The 27334-nt window shown below is 42.3% G+C and overlaps 1 protein-coding gene across 1 annotated transcript in view; it reads left to right on the top strand.

Annotated features, from left to right (window-relative positions):
• The window catches only part of LOC126095771 (synapsin), an 859815-nt gene that overhangs the window by 811852 nt on the left and 20629 nt on the right, over window positions 1-27334 (top strand). Inside the window, exon 8 of the mRNA XM_049910577.1 lies at window positions 26137-26317. Coding sequence (XP_049766534.1) covers window positions 26137-26317 — 181 coding nt within the window. The remainder of the gene's footprint in view (window positions 1-26136; window positions 26318-27334) is intronic.

Here is a 27334-nt window from a genome sequence, read left to right as displayed (position 1 = left end):
TCACTGGAAAATTCCACAGGGTGACAAAGATAATCCTTGTTTGATATTATTTTTGATCGTATCCTTCACTGAACTCCTATATCCGATGGAATGCAGCTTTCTGTGGAATACAGTTCTCACTGTATATGAGATGTACTGCATGATAAACGTCCTCCTGGGACATTCCCTTGGTACACAAACTGTCGAACACAACTGCACATTATTCTTGTAGCACAACTGCCATTTTACACTAGCTGCATTTCACTGACCACAGACAATGGAATACTACATAAATTTAAAACAATATACAGTCTTCTGGCATTTACACCACTTTTATTGACTCATCCTTGCATAAGTAGTTGGACACGGGGGAGGGGCCTTACAGCAGGTCTTGTCACGAGGGAAGCCTCGTCAGAGAGGTCCACCGCATGAGTGTCTAGGGAAGTGATACCAGTGGTGTTTTCCCATTACCTTCAACTTATGATGATGAAATGATAATGAGGACAACACAACACCCAGTCCCTGAGTGGAGAAAATCTCCGATCCAGCCAGGAATCGAACCCGGGCCCCTTGGTGTGACAAACCGCCGCACTGACCACTCAGCTATCAGGGTGGACAACTTCAACACAGCAACTTTTAATGTATTTCAAATAGATATTAAAATCAGGAGAACACTATTTGTGATCGTAGTATAAATTTTAGATAAATTATTTGTGAAAGTACAAAGGGGCAGAGCTTAAAGGTACTCTTAACAGTTTTAAGGTGTCTACCCATACAACTCTGGAGCAATTGTCTTCAAGAAATGTACACTGGAATATTTGACAATGTGGTTCATAAAGCAGGTTTCAGTTTGTCTCTATATAATTTCCTTCTTTCCCATTATCTAAAAGAATTGCCCACAATGGATTGTTAATTTAGCTTAGGTAAGAAACACGTGAAAGGAATGGATGAAACAGCTCATAAAATCACACTTAGGAAATACATTTAAGACCTGAGAGGGTCAGTGATTAATATAAATGTTGGGTGAACATGAAAGCCAGCGAAGCTGTGATACCACTCGTCCATCCGAGAAGGCTTGCACATTTCTCATGAGATGTGACAAGAGATTGTTCTGGCACAATGTTGTATATGATGCTGCCACAAGGAGCAGCAATACTTTGGCCTCTAAAACAGACCCATTGTTTTGATCTCCATTACGACTGCCTGGAATCACAACTGAATGTTATCTCTAAAGGTACCTGAAATATCAACTTGGTATTTTCTGCCATGTCTTTCACTAAAGCAGGTTGGCAGATTGTGGCCACCACACATGAATTTGGCACTCACTAAAGAATATGCTGAAGCATGCCAGTGACAGCACCAACCTCCTGATTGCAGTCTAAAGTATTTGTGATTTCTGAACAACAGAAGCTGTCACAATGTCATGTATTCCACCAGCTCAGCCAGCAGTAGTCATTTTGATATAGTTGATACAAACAGTTACACAATACTGCAGTATTCCTATAATCAAACCTGAATTGTTCATTTCAGCCTAGTGAACAAGACAGCATCCATCCCATGTGTGATCGCAACCCTTAATCCAGTGGCTACTCGTCACTGCATATGCCTTCTCTGTCTGCTGCTTCAACACACACATTACAGTTACAGCAGCATGCCCTGTGCAAAGGAAAAGAAACCCATTTTCCAGAGACATATTCTTTTATCCTACTGAAACTAGCCAACATGGTCATATTGCAATTTTTCTTTGAACAAGCATAATGGCACTTGGTCTCATGTTTCCACTTAATTTGACATTTCTTTAGTAAACGAACTTAGAGGAACATTTATTTTTCCTTTCATAAACAAGGGAATGCTGCTGGTTCTATTTGTACAGGGTTATTCAAATAGACAGACCTTCCTTCTTCTTCTTGTACCCTTGTCAAGGAGTGGTCAGATGCCCTTCCTGTTGCAGCACCAATGAACAAATGGAATATGTGCACCCGGATTGTCTATGTGTAGTGTCACTCACATGAAAGTGAGCGAAAATTTTCTAAATGTTTGTGAATCATGTAACTGAGACCTGCTTTCAATACCAGCCCAGTATTAACATAGTGGGATGTGGTATACCATCTAAAAACCACATCCAGGCTGACAGGCACACCAACCCTTGTCAGTAATCGGCTGGGCACATTCAATATGGGAATGGTGCACCTCCCTTCCTGGCAGTGGCACTCTAAAATGCATGGCTATCTGGGTGGGTATTCAAATAGGTAGGCCCAATTCCACTAATTTTTATTTCTTGAATAATTTCTTGCATAAAAATAATCTACACACTGTTGGAAAGATGAGGATCTTAAGTTTGTATTACCACTGCTAGAGCCCTGATAGTTGCTTAATGACCACTAGAGTGTACTAGTCAACAGACAGCCAATTTGTATCTGTTATAAGATGGCTACGATGTAGCACAAGGTTTTCTGCATTTTAGAGTTTGGAATAAAAGGGTCAGCAATTCCAGTGCAGATCGTATTTCATGTCCAACTCAGTACTGAAACACTGAATATGAAAAGCATGTCATTGGCTTAAACATTTTCAATAAACTGGAAATCTCTGTAAGGGAAGAAGTATGAGATGACTGTGTAGGTCCAGTGAGAATGAGAGGTGAAATGAGAAAAGTTTTGTACGTAGTGCAGGTAGGTCAATAACAGAGCTAATATACTGAGGTGACAAAAGTCATGTCAGACCTCCTTTTGCCTGACATAGTGCAGAAACTCGATGTGTTGTGAACTCAACAAGTTGTTGGAAGTCCCCTACAGAAATATTGAGCCGTGTTGCCTCTAAAGCCATCCATAACAGTGAAATTGCCAGTGCAAGACTCTGTGCATGAATTGACCAATTATGTCCCATAAACGTCTGCTGGGATTCATGTCAGGTGATCTAGGTGCCATACCATTCACCTGAACTGTCCAGAATGTTTGTCAAACTAGTGGTGAACAACTGTGGTCTGGTGACATGGTGCACTATCATCCAAAAGAATTCAATCATTGTTTGGGAATGTGAAGTCCATGAATGGCTGCGAATGGTCTCTAAGTAGCCGAACATAACAATTTCCAGTCAGTGATCACTTCAGTTGGACCAGAGAACCTAGTCCATTCAATGTAAACATGGCCCACACCAATGTGGAGCCACCACCAGCTTGCATAGTGCCGTGTGACAACCTGTGTCTATGGCTTCGTGGGGTCTGTGCCTCATTCGAACCCTACTATCAGCTCTTATCCATTGAAATTGGGACTCATTCGAACAGGTCGCAGTTTTTAAGCTGCCTAGGGTCAACCAATATCATCACAAGCCCAGGAGAGACACTACAGGCAATGTCATGCTGTTAGTAGAGGCACTCGCGTTGGTCATCTGCTGCCAAAGCCCATTAATGCCAAATTGCACTGCACTATCCTAATGAAGATGTTCATCATATGTCCCACATTGATTTATGTGGTTATTTCTCCAGTGTTTCTTGTCTATTAGCACTGGCAGTTCTATGCAAATGTCCCTGCTTGGTCGTTAAGTGAAGGCCGTCAGCCACTGCCTGTCCACGGTGAGAGGTAATGCCTCAAATTTGGTGTTCTTGGCACAACCTTGATACTGTGAATTTTGGAATATTGAAATCCCCAACAATTTCTCAAATGGAATGTCCCATGTGTCCCAATCTGCATTCAGAGCCTGTTAATTCTGATTGTGTGGGTGTAATCATGTTGGAAACCTTTTCATATCAAACAATTGAAACGCCAGGTTGGAATACCAACAATGTAAGAAAAGACAGATTGGTACTTACCGTAAGAAGACATGACAAGTTACAGACAGGCATAATTAGACGACACTTACATAAAGCTTTCGGCTACAGCTTTCATCAATGAAAGAGAGATACATACCATTCACACCACAAGCAAGCACACCCCCATGCACACATGACCGCCAACTCCAGCATCTCGGGCCAGAATGTCATGCTGGAATTGGTGGTCATGTGTGCATGAGCTGTGCTTGCTTGTGTGTGTGAATTGTGTTTATCTCTTTTTACTGATGAAGGCAGTGGCCAAAAGCTTTATGTTAGTGTATTTTAATTGTGCCTATCTGTGACCTGATGTGTCTTCTTTACAGTAGGTAGCAATCTGTTTTTTCCTATGTTGTTGATAAACCTTTTTGTATGGATCACCTGAGTACAAATGACATCTCTGCCAATGCATTGCTCTTTTATACATTGTGTACATGACACTACCACCATCTGTATACATACATATCACTATCCCATGACTTTTGTCATCCCACTGCACAGTATTAAAGAATACTTCAGCCAACTACAGGGCTATTACAAATAATTGAAGCGATTTCATAAATTCACTGTAGCTCCATTCATTGACATATGGTCACGACACACTACAGATACGGAGAAAAACTCATAAAGTTTTGTTCAGCTGAAGCCGCACTTCAGGTTTCTGCCGCCAGAGCGCTCGAGAGCACAGTGAGACAAAATGGCGACAGGAGCCGAGAAAGCGTATGTCGTGCTTGAAATGCACTCACATCAGTCAGTCATAACAGTGCAACAACACTTCAGGACGAAGTTCAACAAAGATCCACCAACTGCTAACTCCAATCGGCGATGGTATGCGCAGATTAAAGCTTCTGGATGCCTCTGTAAGGGGAAATCAACGGGTCGATCTGCAGTGAGCGAAGAAACGGTTGAACACGTGCGGGCAAGTTTCACGCGTAGCCCGCGGAAGTCGACGAATAAAGCAAGCAGGGAGCTAAACGTACCACAGCCGACGGTTTGGAAAATCTTACGGAAAAGGCTAAAGCAGAAGCCTTAGCGTTTACAAATGCTACAAGCCCTGACACCCGATGACAAAGTCAAACGCTTTGAATTTTCGGCGCGGTTGCAACAGCTCGTGCAAGAGGATGCTTTCAGTGCGAAACTTGTTTTCAGTGATGAAGCAACATTTTTTCTTAATGTTGAAGTGAACAGACACAATGTGCGAATCTGGGCGGTAGAGAATCCTCACGCATTCGTGCAGCAAATTCGCAATTCACCAAAAGTTAACGTGTTTTGTGCAATCTCACGCTTTAAAGTTTACGGCCCCTTTTTCTTCTGCGAAAAAAACGTTACAGGACACGTGTATCTGGACATGCTGGAAAATTGGCTCATGCCACAACTGGAGACCGACAGCGCCGACTGCATCTTTCAACAGGATGGTGCTTCACCGCACTTCCATCATGATGTTCGGCATTTCTTAAACAGGAGATTGGAAAACCGATGGATCGGTCGTGGTGGAGATCATGATCAGCAACTCATGTCATGGCCTCCACGCTCTCCCGACTTAACCTCATGCGATTTCTTTTGGTGGGGTTATGTGAAAGATTCAGTGTTTAAACCTCCTCTACCAAGAAACGTGCCAGAACTGCGAGCTCGCATCAACGATGCTTTCGAACTCATTGATGGGAACATGCTGCGCCGAGTGTGGGAGGAACTTGATTATCGGCTTGATGTCTGCCGAATCACTAAAGGCGCACATATCGAACATTTGTGAATGCCTAAAAAAACTTTTTGAGTTTTTGTATGTGTGTGCAAAGCATTGTGAAAATATCTCAAATAATAAAGTTATTGTAGAGCTGTGAAATCACTTTAATCATTTGTAATAACCCTGTATATGGCGAGTTTTGAGACAGTGCTTGCTGTACAGGCACAATCACTTACAATTTGTGCCAGTTCTTGTTGAAAATGACAAGAAAAGCTTATTGAATTTTGTAGTGACAGAGTAAGAAAGAGGAAGAATGAAAACCGTTCTTCTGCACAGGTCTCCTGATCTGATGCCAATAGACGTTTTCTTGTGTGGCTTCATGGAAGAGGTAGTTTACATTCCACCTCTACCAGAAGCTCTGGCCACTCTGTAGGATTGTATTACAGCCGTAGTGAACTCAGCAACATAATAGATGACTCTCCATATGTGAGAAGAGTTCATCTACTGCATAGGTGTTTGTCATGCAACCATAAACTTTAAAACTTTCTACTTCCATCTGTATACAGATTATTCATGTCCAGTTTATATTTCATCTACCAAAAATTAATTAAACTGGCATTTGCAAAAACAGACATAATGTCTTATGGGCTAACACCAATCAGTGATTTTATAATGTTATTTAAAATCTGTCTTGATTGCAAAAAAAATTTTTTTTATTATTCATATGACCAGTTTCGGTTCATTCAGAACCATCTTCAGATCTGATATTTCAGTTACAGGAGTAACCCGTCCAAATCCAGCAACTTTCACATGCTACGTCACATAAAAAAAAAAAAACTTCCAAGTTCCAGTTTATTCAAGTCATTCCTTCTTAGATAGTTACTTTCATGATCTGGGTTTTGCAGTTCTGATAAACTTTCGTCTATTATTGCAGCATTATTATTATTACTATTATTATTATATTTTATGACCTTCATTGGGCCAGTCTAGCCAATTATATGAATAATATACCTAAAAACAAAGATGATGTGACTTACCAAATGAAAGTGCTGGCAGGTCGACAGACACACAAACGAACACAAACATACACACAAAATTCAAGTTTTCGCAACAAACTGTTGCCTCATCAGGAAAGAGGGAAGGAGAGGGAAAGACGAAAGGATGTGGGTTTTAAGGGAGAGGGTAAGGAGTCATTCCAGTCCCGGGAGCGGAAAGACTTACCTTAGGGGGAAAAAGAGACAGGTATACACTCGCACACACACACACACATATCCATCCACACATATACAGACACAAGCAGACATATTTAAAGACAAAGAGTTTGGGCAGAGATGTCAGTCGAGGCAGAAGTGCTGAGACAAAGATGTTGTTGAATGACAGGTGAGGTATGAGTGGCGGCAACTTGAAATTAGCGGAGATTGAGGCCTGGTGTATAACGGAAAGAGAGGATATATTGAAGAGCAAGTTCCCATCTCCGGAGTTCGGATAGGTTGGTGTTGGTGGGAAGTATCCAGATAACCCGGACGGTGTAACACTGCGCCAAGATGTGCTGGCCGTGCACCAAGGCATGTTTAGCCACAGGGTGATCCTCATTACCAACAAACACTGTCTGCCTGTGTCCATTCATGCGAATGGACAGTTTGTTGCTGGTCATTCCCACATAGAATGCATCACAGTGTAGGCAGGTCAGTTGGTAGATCACGTGGGTGCTTTCACACGTGGCTCTGTCTTTGATTGTGTACACCTTCTGGGTTACAGGACTGGAGTAGGTGGTGGTGGGAGGGTGCATGGGACAGGTTTTACACCAGGGGCGGTTACAAGGGTAGGAGCCAGAAGGTAGGGAAGGTGGTTTGGGGATTTCATAGGGATGAACTAAGAGGTTACGAAGGTTAGGTGGACGGCGGAAAGACACCCTTGGTGGAGTGGGAAGGATTTCATGAAGGATGGATCTCATTTCAGGGCAGGATTTGAGGAAGTCGTATCCCTGCTGGAGAGCCACATTCAGAATCTGATCCAGTCCCGGAAAGTATCCTGTCACAAGTGGGGCGCTTTTGTGGTTCTTCTGTGGGAGGTTCTGGGTTTGAGAGGATGAGGAAGTGGCTCTGGTTATTTGCTTCTGTACCAGGTCGGGAGGGTAGTTGCGAGATGCGAAAGCTGTTGTCAGGTTGTTGGTGTATTGCTTCAGGGATTCCGGACTGGAGCAGATTCGTTTGCCACGAAGACCTAGGCTGTAGGGAAAGGACTGTTTGATGTGGAATGGGTGGCAGCTGTCGTAATGGAGGTACTGTTGCTTGTTGGTGGGCTTGATGTGGACGGACATGTGAAGCTGGCCATTGGACAGGTGAAGGTCAACATCAAGGAAAGTGGCATGGGATTTGGAGTAGGACCAGGTGAATCTGATGGAACCAAAGGAGTTGAGGTTGGAGAGGAAATTCTGGAGTTCTTCTTCACTGTGAGTCCAGATCATGAAGATGTCATCAATAAATCTGTACCAAACTTTGGGTTGGCAGGCCTGGGTAACCAAGAAGGCTTCCTCTAAGCAACCCATGAATAGGTTGGCGTACGAAGGGGCCATCCTGGTACCCATGGCTGTTCCCTTTATTTGTTGGTATGTCTGGTCTTCAAAAGTGAAGAAGTTGTGGGTCAGGATGAAGCTGGCTAAGGTAATGAGGAAAGAGGTTTTAGGTAGGGTGGCAGGTGATCGGCATGAAAGGAAGTGCTCCATCGCAGCGAGGCCCTGGACGTGCGGGATATTTGTGTATAAGGAAGTGGTATCAATGGTTACAAGGATGGTTTCTGGGGGTAACGGATTGGGTAAGGCTTCCAGGCGTTTGAGAAAGTGGTTGGTGTCTTTGATGAAGGATGGGAGACTGCATGTAATGGGTTGAAGGTGTTGATCTACGTAGGCAGAGATACGTTCTGTGGGGGCTTGGTAACCAGCTACAATGGGGCGGCCGGGGTGATTGGGTTTGTGAATTTTAGGAAGAAGGTAGAAGATAGGGGTGCGAGGTGTCGACGGGGTCAGGAGGTTGATGGAGTCAGGTGAAAGGTTTTGTAGGGGGCCTAAGGTTCTGAGGATTCCTTGAAGCTCTGCCTGGACATCAGGAATGGGATTACCTTGGCAAACTTTGTATGTGGTGTTGTCTGAAAGCTGACGCAGTCCCTCAGCCACATTCTCCCGACGATCAAGTACCACGGTCGTGGAACCCTTGTCCGCCGGAAGAATGACGATGGACCGGTCAGCCTTCAGATCACGGATAGCCTGGGCTTCAGCAGTGGTGATGTTGGGAGTAGGATTAAGGTTTTTTAAGAAGGATTGAGAGGCAAGGCTGGAAGCCAGAAATTCCTGGAAGGTTTGGAGAGGGTGATTTTGAGGAAGAGGAGGTGGGTCCCGCTGTGACGTAGGATGGAACTGTTCCAGGCAGGGTTCAATTTGGATAGTGTCTTGGGGAGTTGGATCATTAGGGGTAGGATTAGGATCATTTTTCTTCATGGCAAAGTGATACTTCCAGCAGAGAGTACGAGTGTAGGACAGTAAATCTTTGACGAGGGCTGTTTGGTTGAATCTGGGAGTGGGGCTGAAGGTGAGGCCTTTGGATAGAACAGAGGTTTTGGATTGGGAGAGAGGTTTGGAGGAAAGGTTAACTACTGAATTAGCGTGTTGTGGTACCAGATTGTGTTGATTGGAATTTTGAGGTTTTGGAGGGAGTGGAGCTGGAAGTGGGAGATTGAGTAGATGGGAGAGACTGGGTTTGTGTTCAATGAGAGGTGGTTGAGGTTTGCTGGAAAGGTTGTGAAGGGTGAGTGAGTTGCCTTTCCGGAGGTGGGAAACCAGGAGATTGGATAGTTTTTTGAGGTGAAGGGTGGCATGCTGTTCTAATTTGCGGTTGGCCTGTAGGAGGATGCTCTGAATAGCCGGTGTGCTCTTCAATATATCCTCTCTTCCTGTTATCCACCAGGCCTCAATCTCCGCTAATTTCAAGTTGCCGCCACTCATACCTCACCTGTCATTCAACAACATCTTTGTTTCAGCACTTCTGCCTCGACTGACATCTCTGCCCAAACTCTTTGTCTTTAAATATGTCTGCTTGTGTCTGTATATGTGTGGATGGATATGTGTGTGTGTGTGTGTGTGCGAGTGTATACCCGTCCCTTTTTCCCCCTAAGGTAAGTCTTTCCGCTCCCGGGACTGGAATGACTCCTTACCCTCTCCCTTAAAACCCACATCCTTTCGTCTTTCCCTCTCCTTCCCTCTTTCCTGATGAGGCAACAGTTTGTTGCGAAAACTTGAATTTTGTGTGTATGTTTGTGTTCGTTTGTGTGTCTGTCGACCTGCCAGCACTTTCATTTGGTAAGTCACATCATCTTTGTTTTTAGGTATATTTTTCCTACGTGGAATGTTTCCTTCTATTATAACCATATCAATTATATGAAGATTTATATACGTTGTTGTTTTTATTTGATAAAACAATTCAGTTCGATAAAAATTCAATAATACAGTGGTACACAAATATTATTATATGAGGGTTGGCTGAAAAGTAATGCATCCACCTTCGTAATTCTTCAACAGTTGGTACCATTGGTTTGTGGCAGGTACTGCCTTGTTCTGTAGCCTCTTCTCTGCAGCTCCAGTTGGTGGGAAGCCTTATCATTAAATGGTTGTGTTGTTACACTGTAAAAAGTATGGAACCCTGCGCAGACGGTCAGTCAGTGCGATTTAAGCAACGTGCAGTAATTGAATTCTTGACAGCAGAAGGTGTCACCCCAAAGGAAATTCATTCTAGAATGAAAACAGTTTAGGGTGATTGTATTGATGTGAGTACTGTGGGTTGTTGGGCAAGTAAGTTTAAGGATGTTGAGGTGGGAATATCTTACCTGTGTAATAAACAAAGAGTTGGATGTACTGTGACAGCAACCACTGAGCTTCACAAGGAAAACATTGACAGATTGATTCACGACGATCTTTGTATCACTCAGAGAGAAACTGCAATCACAATCAGCATTTCACAGACGTTGAGAGAACTGTGAGACTGTGGTTTCAGAAACAGTGTCGACTTCTTTGATGACGGCTTCAGAAAACCTGTTCATTGTTGGCAGAAGTGTATCCAATTGGCTGGTGATTACGTGGAAAAGTTAATATTGCTAATTAAATATCACTTTCTGATGATAATTTCTGCATTTGATTTATTAAAATAATCCCATCCAAACCCAATTAACGAAGGTGGAGGCATTACTTTTCATTCAACCCTCGTAATTTATTATTATTTTCTTAATCTTTAGATCACCCTTCCAGCAGTCCTTTTATTGATCTTCATTTATAGTTTGGTTTGTACGTTTTGCATTATTTCTAGGTCATCTACGGTAATTTGGAATTCTCCTATATCTTCCTTAACTTCTGTAATCCATTTAACATTGCCCTTGCTATTCCACAATTTTTCTATCATTCTGTTACTAATTCTGTTTCCTGGTGTTCTTATCAGATATCCAAAGAATGAGATGCAGTTCTTCCTGATTGTTCTATTTTCTTGTATGCTGTTTTATTTCAAATTATTCTCCAGTGCCAGTTAACTTGATATTTTTTATTTATGCACATCTTAATTATTATTCTTTCTTTCTTCAGTATTCTGTTAATGTTTGCTGTTTCAGTAGTTTTAAAGATGATTTGAGCTGCATATGTTATTTTTGGTTGGGTAACTGTTTTACAGTGTTTTAATTTTCAACTTGTTCATAAGTTTTTTTGTTAAATGTGTTTTTAGGAATGTAATCTGCTTTATTAAGTTTTTAAATTTTATTTTGCCATGTCAGTTTCTCATTTAGGGTGCTCATAATGATTTCACCTAACTGTTTAAATTGATCAACTATTTTGATTTCCTCTTCTTTCACTGTAATTTTGTTTGCAAGTTGTGTATCGGTTAGCATAATCTCTGCTTTTCCAAACAATATTCTAAGGCCAATTTTCTGTGCTATCTCTTGTAGTGATTTAACTTGTTGTCATTTCTTTAACACTCTTGGCAGGCAGATCAAGATCATCAGCAAATCCCAAGCACTATCATATCATTTTTTGTGCTTCCAATTCCTATGTTTTTGGGGTTATCCTTGTACCATTCTCTCACGCATTCCAGAACACAATTGAATAATAATTGTGATAGGGAGGCACCTTGTCTTAAGCTTGTTTTTATGGTAAATGATCAAAAAATTTCACCTCTAAACTTTATTTTGATTTGGTGTTGGTCGCAGTAAGTTTCATAAGTTTAAATAGTTTTGGTTGAAATCTAGATTCCTTAGAATTTTTAATACTGATGATCTATGGAGACACCTTCTTTAACTCTGTAAATGTTATTTCCAGAGGGTCTTTCTGTTTCCTATAGTACTCTACAATTAATTTTAAGCTAATGATCTGATCTGCACAGCTTCTTTATGGCCTGAAACCTTGAAAATCGCCTAGTTTCGTTTTTAGTTGTTCCTTGAGTCTCTGCCATAAGTTCTTGAATAAAATCTTGTATGTGCAGCCTAGGAGAGATGTTCCTCTACAGCTATATTGACTTCTAATATACCCCTTCTCATGTAGTGAGTGGATAATGGGTTTGGCCCAGTGTTAGGGGAATTGTTCAGTTATCCAAATTTTTGTAACAGCTATGTGTAAGAAGGCCTTGACTGTATCACTTTAACATTTTCACATTTCAACAAGAACTTTATCTTCTACACATGCCTTCTTTTTTGTCCTAGAAGTGATTTTTCAACTTCTTGGAAAGCAGGAAGGTCTGGTTTCCATTGGGATACTGGTGCTGAATTGTAAGAATTCTTTGGGTTCTTTGCAGTTCAAATGTCCAGTAAATGCTTTTGCCATGATTTCAACATTTGCTTTGTTACTGGGCACAATTCTTTCATCTTCAACTTTCAGTATTAGCACAGGGAGCTCATATTGTTGTAGATGTTTCTCAAAGATTTTGTAGTGGTTCCTGGAATTGGCTTTGTGGAAATTATCTTCTACAGAGTATATTATATCCTTATGAAATTCTTACATTCCTTTCATTTTTAAGCTTGATGGCATTTTCTTCTGTTATATGTGTTAGAAACTTTAACAATGCATGGTGTTTTTCTTCATGGAATTTGTCAGTTTTTGTTGTCCACCATGCGTATTTTCTTTGTGGATTCAATGGAGCTGGACTCTTGGCTTATTTTTTTAGACTTTCTACCAGTTCTTGTGGAATATCTATTAATTTAATGGTTTATGTCATTGCTGATATTTGTATTATGAAAGGAATAGCTGCTACTCACCACAAAGCAGAGATGCTGAGTTGCAGATAGGCACAACAAGACTGTCACTAAATTAGCTTTCAGCCAACAAGTCCTTCATCAAAAATAGACAATAGGCACACACACACAAACACAACTCACATGCACATGACCACAGTCTCTGGCAGCTGAAGCAGATTATGAGTGGCAGCGCATGATGGGCAAGGCAACCAGGTGGGGTAAGGAAGAGGCTGAGGGAAGGGGAAGGATAGCAGGATAAGGATGGGCAATGGTAAAGTGCTGCTGGGGTAGCATGCAGGGATGAGGTGGTAAGAGGGTAGGGCAGCTAGGTGTAGTCAGGGAGACCAGGAGGGTTACAGGACCATAACAACACCAATTTCAGTTGATTTTTGCCTTTCACTATCAATGTGCTCCCTCAGATTTTACCTTGTTTCCCCTTATTTCATTCATTTCATCCCTTTCATGATTTTTGTCACATATTTGGGCGCTTTCTTTTCAAACTTTTTCGGACGTAATTCTATGTTACTTACAAATTTTTTCTGTTTTTTTTCCACCACCACGGAACCTTGCTCCTTCTATCTTCATCACTACAGAAAAGTTTCCTTATCCGTAGCCAGAACCCATTCCCACATACCATACCTGCATTGTTGCTTGGTTCATAGAATCCCCCAAGTGGCCTTACCATCAAATTACCCATCTCCAGCTGTCACCCTTCCTTCCACAATGACCTCCAACAGTTCAGATTCCGCCAATCCTTAGCCCTCAGCAACATAATCCTCCAAAACTGTATCAATCAAGCCCAAACCTCCTTGCAATACCTTTTCTCCTACTAAAAATTCTCCTGCTATGCAATCCCAATTTCCTGGATCCCATAACAAACACTGAAACTCTTACTCTTCATGCACAATGCCACCTCAAAAAATTCTCCACCCTGCTCACTTCCTACTCCCACCTTGGACTACTACTGTCCAGTACCTCTACAACAACCTCCAAACTTTCTCCACGTGCCCTCACAGCTGACAACCCTGTCTCACAGACCTACTACATTTATCCCACTCTCCAAAACTCCTTCCCACCACCATACAGAAACCAGAACTTAAACAGACCCAATGTACAGTCAGCATTAGCCTTTCCAAAAGTCTCACCTTTTGCCCCTCTCCCAAATCCAATCTTGGAAGAATTTTTAAAGACCTCTATCTTTCTCCCATTCCTTACAGTGGAAACACTTTTTCGCCACCAACCCTATCAATGAAACTCAACCAAAGACCAATGTTGTACCCTGCCTGACTCCGTTCGCTCCTCTATCCAACTGTGCATCAGTCCCACTGCTCCCACTGTTAACTTTCCAGAATTTTGTAACCTTCAAATCTTTCCAACTATCATTTCCCAAAACCCTCAACATGCAAACTAACATTACATCTGCAGAAAGAACCATAATCCACCAACTAACAACTGATCCCAATCTTATAATCTGACCTGCTGACAAAGGCTCCACCACTGTTGTTTTTCACCGCAAGGATTGCCTGACAGAAGGACTCTGCCAGCAGTCAGATTCATCCACCTACAAACCCTGATACAGTGACCTTATTCCAGAAATCCAGCAGGATCTCTAGTGTCTCTTCAAATCCTTTGTGCATCCCAGAACCCCTCTCCAGAGTCCATCTTTCTCCTCATCCCTATCACTCCCCACACTCCTACCTTCAACATGCTTCTAAAGTCCATAAACCCATCCAGCCAGGATGCCCCACTGGCCAGTTACTGTGCCCCCATGGAGAGAATCTCTGCTCTCACAGACCAACACCTTCAGCCTATTACCCACAACCTACCCTCTCATATAAAAGATACCAACCATTTCCTCCACCGGCCCTCCACATTTCCTGTTCCTTTACCACATGGTGCCCTGCTACTCACTACTGAAGCCACCTCCCTTACACTAACATCCCTAATGCCCAAGGCCTTACCACTATTGAACACTACCTTTCTCAATGCCAGATTGATTCCAAACCAACAACCTGCTTTCTAGTCACCATGACCAACTATATCCTCAGCCACAATTATTTTGCCCTTGAACGTATTATCTACAAACAAATCAGGGTACAGCTCTGGGCAACCACATGGCACCATCCTATGCCAACCTACTCATGAGCCATCTATAGGAAGCCTTACTAACCACCCAGATTCATTGATAACATCTTAATGTCGGATCAAAGGTTATGACACCCTATCCACATTCCTCCAGAACCCCAACACCTTCACCTGGTCCTACTCAACCAAACAAGCCAGCTTCCTCAATGTTGACCTCCACTTCAAAGATGGCTACATCAGTAAATCTGTCCATATCAAATCTACCAACCACCAGCAATACCTCCGCTTCAACAGCTGCCACCCATTCCATACCAAGAAGTCCCTTCCATACATTCTAGCCACCCATCGTTGTTGCATCTGTGATGACAAGCAGTCCCTCTAAAAATACACTGAGGCCTTTATAGACCATAATTAGCCCCCCACCCAAAAAAAATCTCATACAAAAACTGATCTCCTGTGCCTTATCTTTCCAGTCACCCACCATCTTCCAAAGTCCCACTGTCTGGCCACTGAGGAACATTCCCCTTATGACTCAATACCACACAGGACTGGAGCAACTGAATTACATTCTCTGCCAAGGTTTCGACTACCTCTAGTCATGCCCTGAAATGAGGAATCTCCTATCCACTATCCTTCCAACCCCTCCCCCCCCCCTCCAACAATGGCATTCCACCACCCACCAAACATACACAATGACCTCACTGTTTGTTCTCCTCCCCCAAAAATACCCAACCCTCCCACAGTGGTATTCCACTGTCCACCGAACCTATACAATATACTCGTCCATCCCTACCCAACCCCTGCTCCCAATCCCTTGCCTCATGGCTCATATCCCTGTAATAGACCTAGATGCAAGACCTGTCCCATACATAGCCCTCTATTCCACCAATGCACCCAGCCTTTTTACTTCTCTCGTTTTCCGCTACCCCCTGCCCCCCCCCTCTTCCCCCTGCCCTCCATCTAATCTCCTGCTCTACCCTCTCCCCACCTCATCCGTACGTACTACCCCAGCAGTACTTCACATCCCCAATCCTTACCCTGCCATCCCTCTCTCTCCCTGCCCCAGCCTCTTCCTTATGCCCAACCAGTTGCCTCTCCCATGATGGGCTGCTGTCCGTAGTATGGCTTCAGCTGCCAGAGACTGTGGTCTCATATGTATGGGTGTGTGTGTGTGTGTGTGTGTGTGTGTGTGTGTGTGTGTGTGTGTGTGTGTTTTGTCTAATTTTTGACAAAGGCCTTGTTGGCCGTCATATGTATATATGTGTGTGTGTGTGTGTGTGTGTGTGTGTGTGTGTGTGTGTGTGTGTGTGTTTTGTCTATTTTTGACAAAGGCCTTGTTGGCCGAAAGCTTATTGTGTGACGGTATTTTTGTTGTGGCTACCTGTGACTCAGCAACTCCTCTATATGGTGAGCAGCAAGTATCCTTTTCATAATAGTGTTAGTATTTGTCATTTTTAATTAGCTGATATTGGTTGTAGCTCCTATTTGTTTTTTGTTTTTTTTTTTTTCATTCGTTTTCTTTATCAGAATGAATTTGATGTTAGTTAAAATTTTAAAACATTTTGTATAAAAAGCTTTCAGTGCATAAATAATCAAAATACAATGACAAGGTAGTTTTGGTTTAACAACCATCTGCAGATCTGTAAACAAGCAAAATACAGAAAACTGCCTTGGAAAAAACTCTTTAGAATGTAATATCTGAGATAAAAACATTTGAAGAAAACACAACTACTCTGGTAAAAAATGGCAGTTTATAACATAATTGACAAAAATAACCATCATACATAAAAATGAACACACATCACAGATGACTTTACAGTGTTACAGTAACACAAAATTTCATGGTTTAATATAACCTACAATGCACATATTAAATTGGTGTCAAACACAAACTGGGTGTACCAGTAATAATGAGAATGCCATGATATGAATTTGTATAGAAAGCAATGTGACTAAGAAATCAATGCTAACAGCAAAAACAAAATTGAGCTATTCTGTACAACTGTAGGAACACACAAAAAGACACAAACATCACAGCAAAAAAAAAAAGGTCTTAAAAATTTTAAAATTACATCATTACAAAAAATGTCATCATGTACGGAAAAAATGTCCTATGTAGCTGTAATGTGAAAATAAACACATACAATTCTAGTGTTGCACTGAGGATTTAAGAACACACCATACACATACAAATGATGATGATAATGATGATTTATTGGTGATGGCACTAAACAGCAATGTGGTCATCAGTGCCCTTGCATGAATGATATAAGGACAAGATTGGTGAAAATCTATTAAAAAAATAGTGATATATTGGCAAACCAAATTTGATTCACATGCAGGAATTGAAAAGACAGTCATGATAAGATGAGCATCAGAAAAGCCCTCAATAAAAGTCAGACAAAACAAAGCAGAACAACTGGGTAAAATCAAGGATAAAATACCAGTACAGACACAAAAAAGAAGACAAGTGACTGTGGCTGGATGACTAGTTTTAGATAATGATTGACTGAGTTACCCTGCAAGACATTAAAATCTCACATCCAACATTTTTGGAAGAATTCTGGACCCCTTGCCACATGAATCATATACCTGTGGAAGACCTGCATGTAAGACCTGCCCAATCCACCCATCCAGTACTTCCTATTCCAGTCCTGTCACAGGCTTGTTTTACCCTACCAAAGGCTGTGCCACCTTTGAAAGCAGGTATGTTATTTACCAGCTCTACTACAATGATGCCATAGCTTTTTATACTGGTATGACTACCAGCCACCTGTCTACCAGGATAATGGCTACCACCAAGCTGTGGTCAAGAGCAAAGTAGACCCCCCTGTGGCACAACTTGAACATAACATGCATGATTTCAATGGCTGCTTAACAAGCTGGGCCATCTTGATCGTCCACTCCACCATCAATTTTTCTGAACTGCACAGATGGGGGTTATCTCTATAGCACATCCTCTGCTCCTGAAATTATCCCAGCCTCAAGCTACGGGAACCTGCTGTCCCCACATTGTCCACCCAACAGTTTACACCCCTTCTGTCCTATCACCTCCTTTTTTTTTCACCTCTCCTCACTTTCATTGTGTGCCGCCCTCTTCCAATACACCGGTCCTTTCTTTCCTTCTCTGCTCCCCTTTTCTCTCCTCTTCTGCTCCCTGTCCCCCACCCCACCTCTTGACACAGCCTCTGGCAGTCTTGTCAGACCACCATCTAGTCCCAGCATACCCTACTATTGTCTACCCTCATCCATACCCTGTTATCCCTCCCCCTTCCTCGCTCCACTCCAGGTTGCTTTCACATGACAGTCGCATCCTGGTGGGAGCTGCCAAAGGTTGCAGTCGTATGTGCATGAAGTGCACTTGCTTGTGTGAAAGTGTGTGTGTGTGTTTTATTTTCTGAAAAAGGCTTTTCACCTCTATGGTGGATAGCAATCTATCCTTTTCCTAATATTGTTAACTGATAATGGGGTGTTGTTTTAAAATTTTGTGTTATGTTCAGAATTCTTCCCAAAATGTTGGGTGAGAGATTTTAATGTGTCACAGAATGGCTCAATCACCCACCACTTGTAGTCACTCAGCCACAGTCACCTGTCCCGAATTTCTTTTCTGGTATCTTGTCCTTGATTTTATCTAATTATTCTGCTGTGTTTCAGCTGACTTTCATTGAGAGCTTTTGTGATGCTCATCTTATTGGGGCTGTCTTTTCAATTCTTGTGTGTGAATACAACTTGATTTTCTCATATATTATTATTTTTTAATAGGTTTTTGCCAATCTCATCTTCATAACATTCATGCAAGATCACTGATGACCTTGCTGTTTAGCACCCTCACCCACAAACAACCACCACCACCACCACTTGTACAAGTATGATATGTTTATAAATCATTGGTGTAACACTGGAATTGTATGTGTTCATTTTCAAATGATAGTTATGTAGGATTTTTGTTCCATGCATGTTATGTTGACATTTTTATAATGAATGATAGGTTTTTAGCTTTGTAATGATGTTGCCTTCAGTAATTTTAAAACTTCAAGAGTATTGGGCATGGAAAAAAATTCTTTGCTAAGATGTTTATTTTTGTGTATTCCTACAGCTGTACAGCCTGCCTCAGTTTTCTTGATGTATTAGCAACAAGTTTCTTATTCATGTTGATTTCTACACAAAAGTACACACTAAGTACAGGATGATTACTGATACATGCAGTTTGTGCTCACCCCACATTTAATATGTTCATGGTAGATTATATTAACCCATTTCTTTCCAGTTTTGCACCAGGTGCACTCAAGTGTATATGCCTGGGAGCATCATTCAACATGTGAAGAGGCCATTAAGGGAGCTGGATGCAATCAACTGCAGCTTGTGGCACATATTGGAATAAATGGTGCCTGTCGTCTGGGCTCCAAGGTCATACTTGGGTCATTCCAGCAACTAGCATAGAAGGTTGAGAAGACCAGCCTTGTGTATGGAGTTTCAACTAAGCTCACAATTTGCAGCATTGTCCCCAGAACTGACCTCGGCCCCTTAGTTCTGAGTTGAGTGAAAGAACTGAACCAGAGACTTCGAAGGTTCTATGATAAGCTAGGCTGTGACTTCCTGGACTTGCACCATATGGTTGAGAACTGTAGGGCCCCCCTAAATGGGTCAGATGTGCATGATACATCAGAGGCTGTTACCTAGATAGCTGACAGTGTGTGGGGTGCACACAAGGGTTTTTAGATTAGGCAGCTGTCCATCCAATCCAGATAACGACAGCTGTAGGAAGCCCAGAAGTATCAGTGAAAGACTGAAAGAAATGGCTCTGCTAGGTGAAAGAATTTAAAAAATCCTAGTGGTTAACTGTTGAAGCACTCACAACAAAGTCCTCCTGAAAAACAGTGAAACTCATATAATACTAAGTACAGGAATCTTGTTGGAACCTTAAATTGATAGCAGTGAGATTCCTGGTTAAAATTTAAGTGTATATTTAAGTGTATATTAATGGGAAATGGAGGTGGTGTATTTGTCACAGTAGGCAAGAAACTCAAATCCACTGAGACAGAAATTGACGCTGCGTGTGAGATTGTTTGGACAAGGCTCAGTATCAGGGGTGGAAATAAAATGATGATTTGACCCTTCTGCCATTCACCCAGCTCATTTCCTGATATAACCAAAAAATTTAGAGAAAATCTCAGTTTACTTGTACATAAGTTCCCCAGTCATAATACAGTCATCAGGGGAGACTTAAATCACCCAACAATCACTCGAGAAAATTAGTTTTGTTAGTGTGATGAATCGAAGGAAGCTGGTACAGAGGACATGGACCATGAGGAAGTTTCATCGGGCCAGGCTCCTGATGCATCGGCACACAAACTCTTTATCGAGGTGTCGGTTCGGTCGCGCCGATTACAACTGCAAGTAGATACGGGTGCGGCAGTTTCTTTGTTGAATGCACAAACTTATTCCGACCTTGGGTCGCCCCTGTTGGCACCAGTTTACTGGTGTCTACGCGGTTATGGTAAACAGTTCATTCCCCTACTGAGTCAATTCACTACCGACGTGACTTACAAATCAGTTACTCAGCCTATTACTTTTATTGTTGTCAGTGATGCGAGCACCGCTAACCTTTTTGGCTTGGATGCCTTTCAAGCTTTCGGTTTTTCTATCGCTGACACCATACAGTTGGTCTCCGAAGACATTCCCTATCAATCATTGGAATCTTTGATCTCGGACTTTCTGGATATCTTTGAGGAGGGCCTGGGGCGTGTTTCAGACTTTGAAGCTCACTTAACATTGAAGGCATTGGCTCGCCTGAGTTTTCTACGTGCGAGGCAGATCCCCTTGGCTCTCTGCACACAGGTAAAAGAAGAGCTCGACCAGCTGACAGCCCTTGGGGTCATTCTTCCCATTTCTTCTAGTGAGTGGGCTTCGCCCCTCATTATTGTCAGGAAACCCTCGGGAAAATTATGTCTTTGTGGCAATTTCAAGGCCACCATTAATTCCCAATTGGTGGTGGACACCTAACCTTTGCCTCGGGCTGATGAATTGTTCTCCACCATGGCGGGAGGCCACTATTTTTCGAAAACCTATCTTTCGGAGGCTTATCATCAGATACCACTTGATGAGGACTCCAAACGGCTGGCAGTCATCAACACCCCGTTTGGCCTTTACCAATACCAGCGGTTGGCCTTCAGAATATCCAGTGCCCCGGCGATATTCCAGCATTATCTTGAGCACGTCATGTCGACAATCCCTCATTGTATTAATTACCTGGATGACATAATTGTCACAGGCTGCAGCATGAAGTAACACTTGCACAACCTTTGCACCCTCTTTCTCAAATTCAGGTCCATGGGCTTGCGTTGCAACCTGTGTAAGTCCAACTTCTTCCAACCATCTATTGAGTATGTGGGCTACACCATCTCTCAGCACAGCATCCAGCCGCTAGGAAGTTTGGTCCAAGGTATTGTAGACCTTCCATGGCCCGCTTCACTGAAAGAGTTACAAGCTTTTTTAGGCAAGATTGCTTATTACCACCGGTTCATTCCCAGGGATTCCACCATAGCCCGCCCCCTGTACTGCCTTCTGCGCAAGGGTGTTCCTTTTGATTGGTCGCCTCCATGCGAGCGAGTGTTCACCTCGTTGAAGGGCCTCCTCACGTCAGTGCTGTGTTTGGCTACTTTTGACCCCCATAAGCTGTTGGTCCTGGCTACAGATGCTTCGCAGTATGGGGTGGTTCTGAGCAGCCACTGGCGTTTGCATCTAAAACTCTTAGTCCCGTGCAGGCCCATTACTCCCAGGTGGAAAAAGAGGGTTTGGCCATTGTCTACGCTGTTACCAAGTTTTACACTTTCTTGTATGGCACGAAGTGTCAGTTAATCACTGACCATAAGCCATTAATGTTGTTATTTGGCCCCGCCTCTCAGATTCTGGATAGGGTAGCCCACAGACTACAGTGCTGGGCCTTGTTCCTCTCTAAGTACCACTATGACATTCATTTTCACCTTACCGGACAGCAGGCCAACGCAGACGCTCTTTCCTGTCTTCCGGTGGGCCTGGATCCTAGGTTCGATCGAGAGGAGATTATATGTTTTCATTTGGATGTGGCGTCCCGCCAAGCGGTTGATGGCTTCCCGATCACTAGTTCTAGAGTCGCCAGGGAAACGGCAGCTGACCCGGTTCTCCGGCAAGTAGTTCACCTCATTCAGCAGGGGTGGTCATCTCGACTTCCAGGCTGGGCCTCGGACCCTCTTCGCAATTATTTTGTTCTACGAGACCGCCTCTCTGTCTTGGAAGGAGTTCTCCTTCTGGCTACCGATGATACAGCTCCTCGCGTGGTTGTTCCTGCAAGTTTGCGAAGGGAAGTCCTCACGTTATTACATGAGGGGCACTGGGGTGTTTCCCGTACTAAAACCTTGGCTCGCAGACATGTGTACTGGCCCGGTATTGACAGAGAAATTGAGCACTTGGTGGCCGCCTGTTCCCAGTGTGCAAGCCAACAGGCATCTCCCAGGTCAGCATTCTCTTCATGGCCGCCTGCAACCCAGGCATGGGAACGTGTTCACATCGATTTTGTGGGCCCGTTTCTCAATGGCTTTTGACTCATTGTCATTGATGCTTATTCCCGATTCCCATATGTGGTTCGCTGCTCCTCAAGCACTTCAGAAGTTGCAATCCAGGCACTGGCAAAAATCTTTTCTGTGGAAGGTCTGCCAGTCACCCTGGTCTCGGACAATGGACCTCAGTTTATTTCACAGACCTTCCAGGATTTTTGTAGGCGCTTCGTATTCGGCACGTCCACAATTGAAAGGGGAAGCCGAGCGCATGGTGCGCACATTTAAGACACAGATGAAAAAGTATGTGCACGAATTTTCTGCGGAGGAGGCATTGATGTTTTTCCTGACGGCATACCAGACCACACCAATGGGAGAACGCAGCTCCGCACAGCTCCTCCACGGGCGCCAACCTAGGACTCTGCTGCACCTCTTCTGCCCTGGTCCTCACCAGTCTTGGCAAAACAGAGTACCCGGCTTTCCACCGGGTTTGTCAGTCTGGGCACGTGGGTTTGGTCGCAATGCCGAAATGGCTGCCGGCTCTATACCTTGCAGGTGGTACGTCGTCACCAAAATCAGCTACGTCCATGTTTGAGCACCCACCCTCCGACCCCTCGGGCACCTGCTTCCCCATTGCCGGCACCCGTGTTGGTTTCTCAGGGGACACTACCACCCCTCCCCCCTGTGACTCCGCCACACTGCGATGGTTCTCAGCCTTGGCAGCCTCTAGTAGCTCCAGCACTGGCATCGCCATCGTTCGAGATGCCCCAGCGAGAGCCGGCCTCCCTCGCAGGCCCGGTTTCTCAGGAGGCTGGTTCACCTGTGGTCGTCCCTTCCCCATTGTCCCCACCACTGGGTCTTGCCCCTCCCGAGGTGGACCAGGATCTGGAGTTTGATGGCTTGTCTCCTGTTCTGTCCCGGGCTCTGGTGGTGGGATGACGGGGGCCTCTTCGTGTGGGTTACTTCCAGCCGTATTTGAAGGTTCCGGCTCGAGGGTTGGCAGATCCCCTCGACTCCAGCCTTCCGATGCATGTGGATGTCATTGCTCCTGCATGATGCTCCACCTTCCGATGCAGTGGATCACAGTGGCTTCAGCCCCGAAGGAGGAGGAGTGCAGTAGCCACCAGAAAGATCGCGGGAAGCGCACATCGGACGGTAGTTGCCGCAAGTAGAGTCCTGTCTACCAGAGGGCACGCGATTATTTGGCCACGACCTCTGCTGGCGGAACAACAACAACAACAACAACAACAACTCAGGCAGCACGGGCCGTGCCCAGTCAGTTCACATCGGGCATGCCTAGGAGACTGTTCCCGGTCTACACTATGTGAAGTGCGACGGAAAACTTGAACCGTGTTACTACAGATGTGTTTCTATATTCTTGATAATGTCAGGCATTATTAATTTGAATTTAGTTAACTATTTAGTGGTCTGAGCCTATTTCTACTACTCTCAATACAACAACATTGTAAATTTTCTTATGAAATTTGTTGTCTACACAAACATGATGTAGCTGCCATCTTCCCTTCCTCCAATCTTCATGTTTCCGTGTTTTAAGCTTATCTGGCTTCCTCTTAATGTATGTTGATTTAGATATAGCATGTTCCCTGCCAAGTTCTATAAGTCTTTGGTCATTCTTGTTTGTAAAGTTACATGAACTCCATTTTCTAATTAAATCTTCATATTTCCTTACTTTTCCCAACTGGGCACTCAATTCTCCCAAAAAGATTTTTACATTCCTTTTATTTATTTGTTCTGTTCACAGTTTCTTTAACAAGGTCCTAAAATTTTTCTACATCTTCCCTTGTTTTGGTTACATTTTTTTCATTTGTAGGAGCATGAGCAGTTCATATTCTGTAAGTTTTATTCATTGTTTTTGATGTCAGACTTGCAGTTCTTGGTGATATTGTTTGAAAATTGTATACTGAATCTATTATTTTTATATTTACTATAAATCCTTTTCCAAATTGGGGACATTGCTTCATAACACTCTGTTATGGTTTCCCATGATAAATTCTGTATTCTTGTGATCCCAAAGAGTCTACTACCACGTTTCTCACTTCTTGGAGTGCTGCTATTTATTTTATTTTATTTTATTTTATTGTTTATTTTAAGTCATCTGTGAAATTCTTGAGTTTTCCAGTCTTATGTAGCGAGTTTATGTTGTGTGTTGCTACATAGTTTAGTTGTTTGTATCAAATCTCCTTTTTGTGAGTTAGTGTGCATTTGAGTGATTGCAAATAACCCAATTTATTTCTGTCTTCTAGTTGGGTACCCACTTAATCCAATGCAGCCACTACCTGCCTTTGTGGGTAGGACTGTGGTATTTTTTGTGTAAGATACAGTTCAATATTTGACTTTCAATGGTAATTAACCTTAGTTGGAGCAAACTCCAATTTACAAGTATGGTTGTTAACTGCACCCACAAGTGTTTATTTTGCATAAGGCACCAGCAAGTCGGTGAGAATATCCCCTTTCCCCCAAATCTGGCACCATTAATGTGTACCAGCTATGCAAAGAATAAAGTGAAACTTTCACACAAACATGTCAGCATATTTTGATTCACTCCTGCTATCTTGTGGGGAAATCTGGGACAACACAGCTAAAATCAATTAACTGTTTATTGAAAACAAAAATTACCAGTAAGTATGTATGTATAGGTAATAAGCAAACTGCTTGCAGAGATCACTTCAAGGAGATCAAAATTACTACAGTTACATACTGATATCTATGTAATGTGCATAAAAATTTCAAATGAACTATGATCTACATGAACAGTAGACACAAAAATAAGTTTCATATCATTTCTGTATCCCTCCTGAGTGTAAAGAGGAACTCCTTGAATGAGTGTAATGTTTGATTGTTTTGCCCACAGTCATTAGTCTGAAAATAGCTTCTTCAGAAATAAAAAAAAGCTTAAAAATTGCATCTTATTATCCATATATTGCAAATAATATTTGAATTTTAATTCTGTGTTTGTGAATCCCCATTATCACTATGTAAGTAAAATACATTGTTAATAATCACCCATTCATGCAGCACAGTAAAATATTTCTTTCAGCAGTTAACATAGTGCTTGCATAATTCTGAACTGTTTTGTAGTAGCTGAACAGTAAATTGTTGTTCTAACTGTATAAGTAGCATATAGGTAACAGCTGTTGTGTTAACTTCACAGTTCCATTTTGCAGCCTGTATAAATTAGAGTAAGACCAGAAACTGTGATACACAACATACACTGTCCATCATTACTAATAGTGATCTATTAGTGTAGTCTACAGCAACAGACAACAATATATGCATTTCTGTGGTAGAAATGTTACGAATCACCCATCTCTAATAGTCCCCTCTCATTATAGAATTTAGTGGTTTTATTTGCTTATTACAGTCAACAAGTATGTTTAGGAATGATGTGAAGTTTTTTCAGTTACAATGTGAAGATAGTACAGGGACACACAATGTCCTATTTCTAATACAGTATTTCTCTGCCAGTAGTTTTTCGTAATATGTTCACCATGTTTCAGCTTTATTCTCTTTGGTGTAGTAATAAGATAAAACTTGAATGAGATTACTTAAATAACTAACAAATACCATTACTGAATATGATTTTAACACACAAAAATGACACTGAAGGTGACACTGAAGGTAGCTAATTTCCTCATAAGATTCTTTATTTCATTTGTGTTCAGATAATACTGTTATTCATATGATAATTAATTACAAAAGCACTAGATATCTTAATCACTGCACCAACAGAGCTTAATACTCAAATCTAATGAAATTCTTTGTATTTCTTTTGTAAACAGACACAGTGCAGACCCCCAATGACAAAGACAACTTCGCGGTCATCAGTAACAAGTATGTCAGGGCAGCCCGGACAGGGAACAACCACAGGAAGCACAATTCCTTCTCCAACTGGTGATGAGCGACCTGTGTTTCCTGGAGAGGCAGGATCACCACAACCACCAGTTCGCCGTGATTCTCAAGGTATGGCGAAACGCCGGTACTCACTGCAGCCTCAAAGGGCTGTTGTTCGTTAAGAAACATCTTGCTTGTGCCACACATGTGAGTTACATATTAGCTGAGAATGTGAAGGTCCCTTTCTTGATATATGTTTAACCATGTACAAAATAATCTTCATTCACTCTTCTCTGACTGCAGTACTGTATACCTACTCCGATTTGCAATGAATTTATTGAATCACAGCTCCCAGAGAGAATGTAATTGACCTCAGGCAAATAGATAGAATATGTAGTAAACTGAGGTAAAACTTAGATATACACTTTTATTACCACTTTACTTCTATGCACTAATTACTACTCAGCTTTCATTTTCTTTGGTTCTTGTCAACTTACTTCTGAAGGCCTTTACCTAACCAGAATCTATTTAATAATATAGATATGAATATAATAGAGGGAAACATTCCACGTGGGAAAAATATATCTAAAAACAAAGATGATGAGACTTACCAAACAAAAGCGCTGGCAGATCGATAGACACACAAACAAACACAAACATACACACAAAATTCAAGCTTTCGCAACAAACATCCCGGGAGCGGAATGACTCCTTACCCTCTCCCTTAAAACCCACATCCTTTCGTCTTTCCCTCTCCTTCCCTCTTTCCTGACTAAGCAACTGTTTGTTGCGAAAGCTTGAATTTTGTGTGTATGTTTGTGTTTGTTTGTGTGTCTATCGACCTGCCAGCACTTTTGTTTGGTAAGTCTCATCATCTTTGTTTTTAGATATAATCATATAGATAGGTTGACTGAATAATTCAGCATTTAATCAGATCCCTTGGTGTTGATATTAGTCCAGTAATTTAAAAGGTAAAATGTCAATGGAAAAGTGAAGAACAGCTCATAAGCATCTTGTTTCACAAATTAAAGAGATTAATTCAAATTTATCACAAATTCCATGAGTTTATGAAATAAAAGTCAGAAGCACACTTGCTATCAATTCCTGGCCACCTATCCTAATTTTTAAAAATGAGAACTTCTGAAG

This window comes from Schistocerca cancellata, chromosome 8, assembly GCF_023864275.1.
Source record: "Schistocerca cancellata isolate TAMUIC-IGC-003103 chromosome 8, iqSchCanc2.1, whole genome shotgun sequence".
Taxonomy (NCBI): Eukaryota; Metazoa; Arthropoda; class Insecta; order Orthoptera; family Acrididae; genus Schistocerca; species Schistocerca cancellata.
This window is presented reverse-complemented; position numbering and strand designations above follow the sequence as displayed.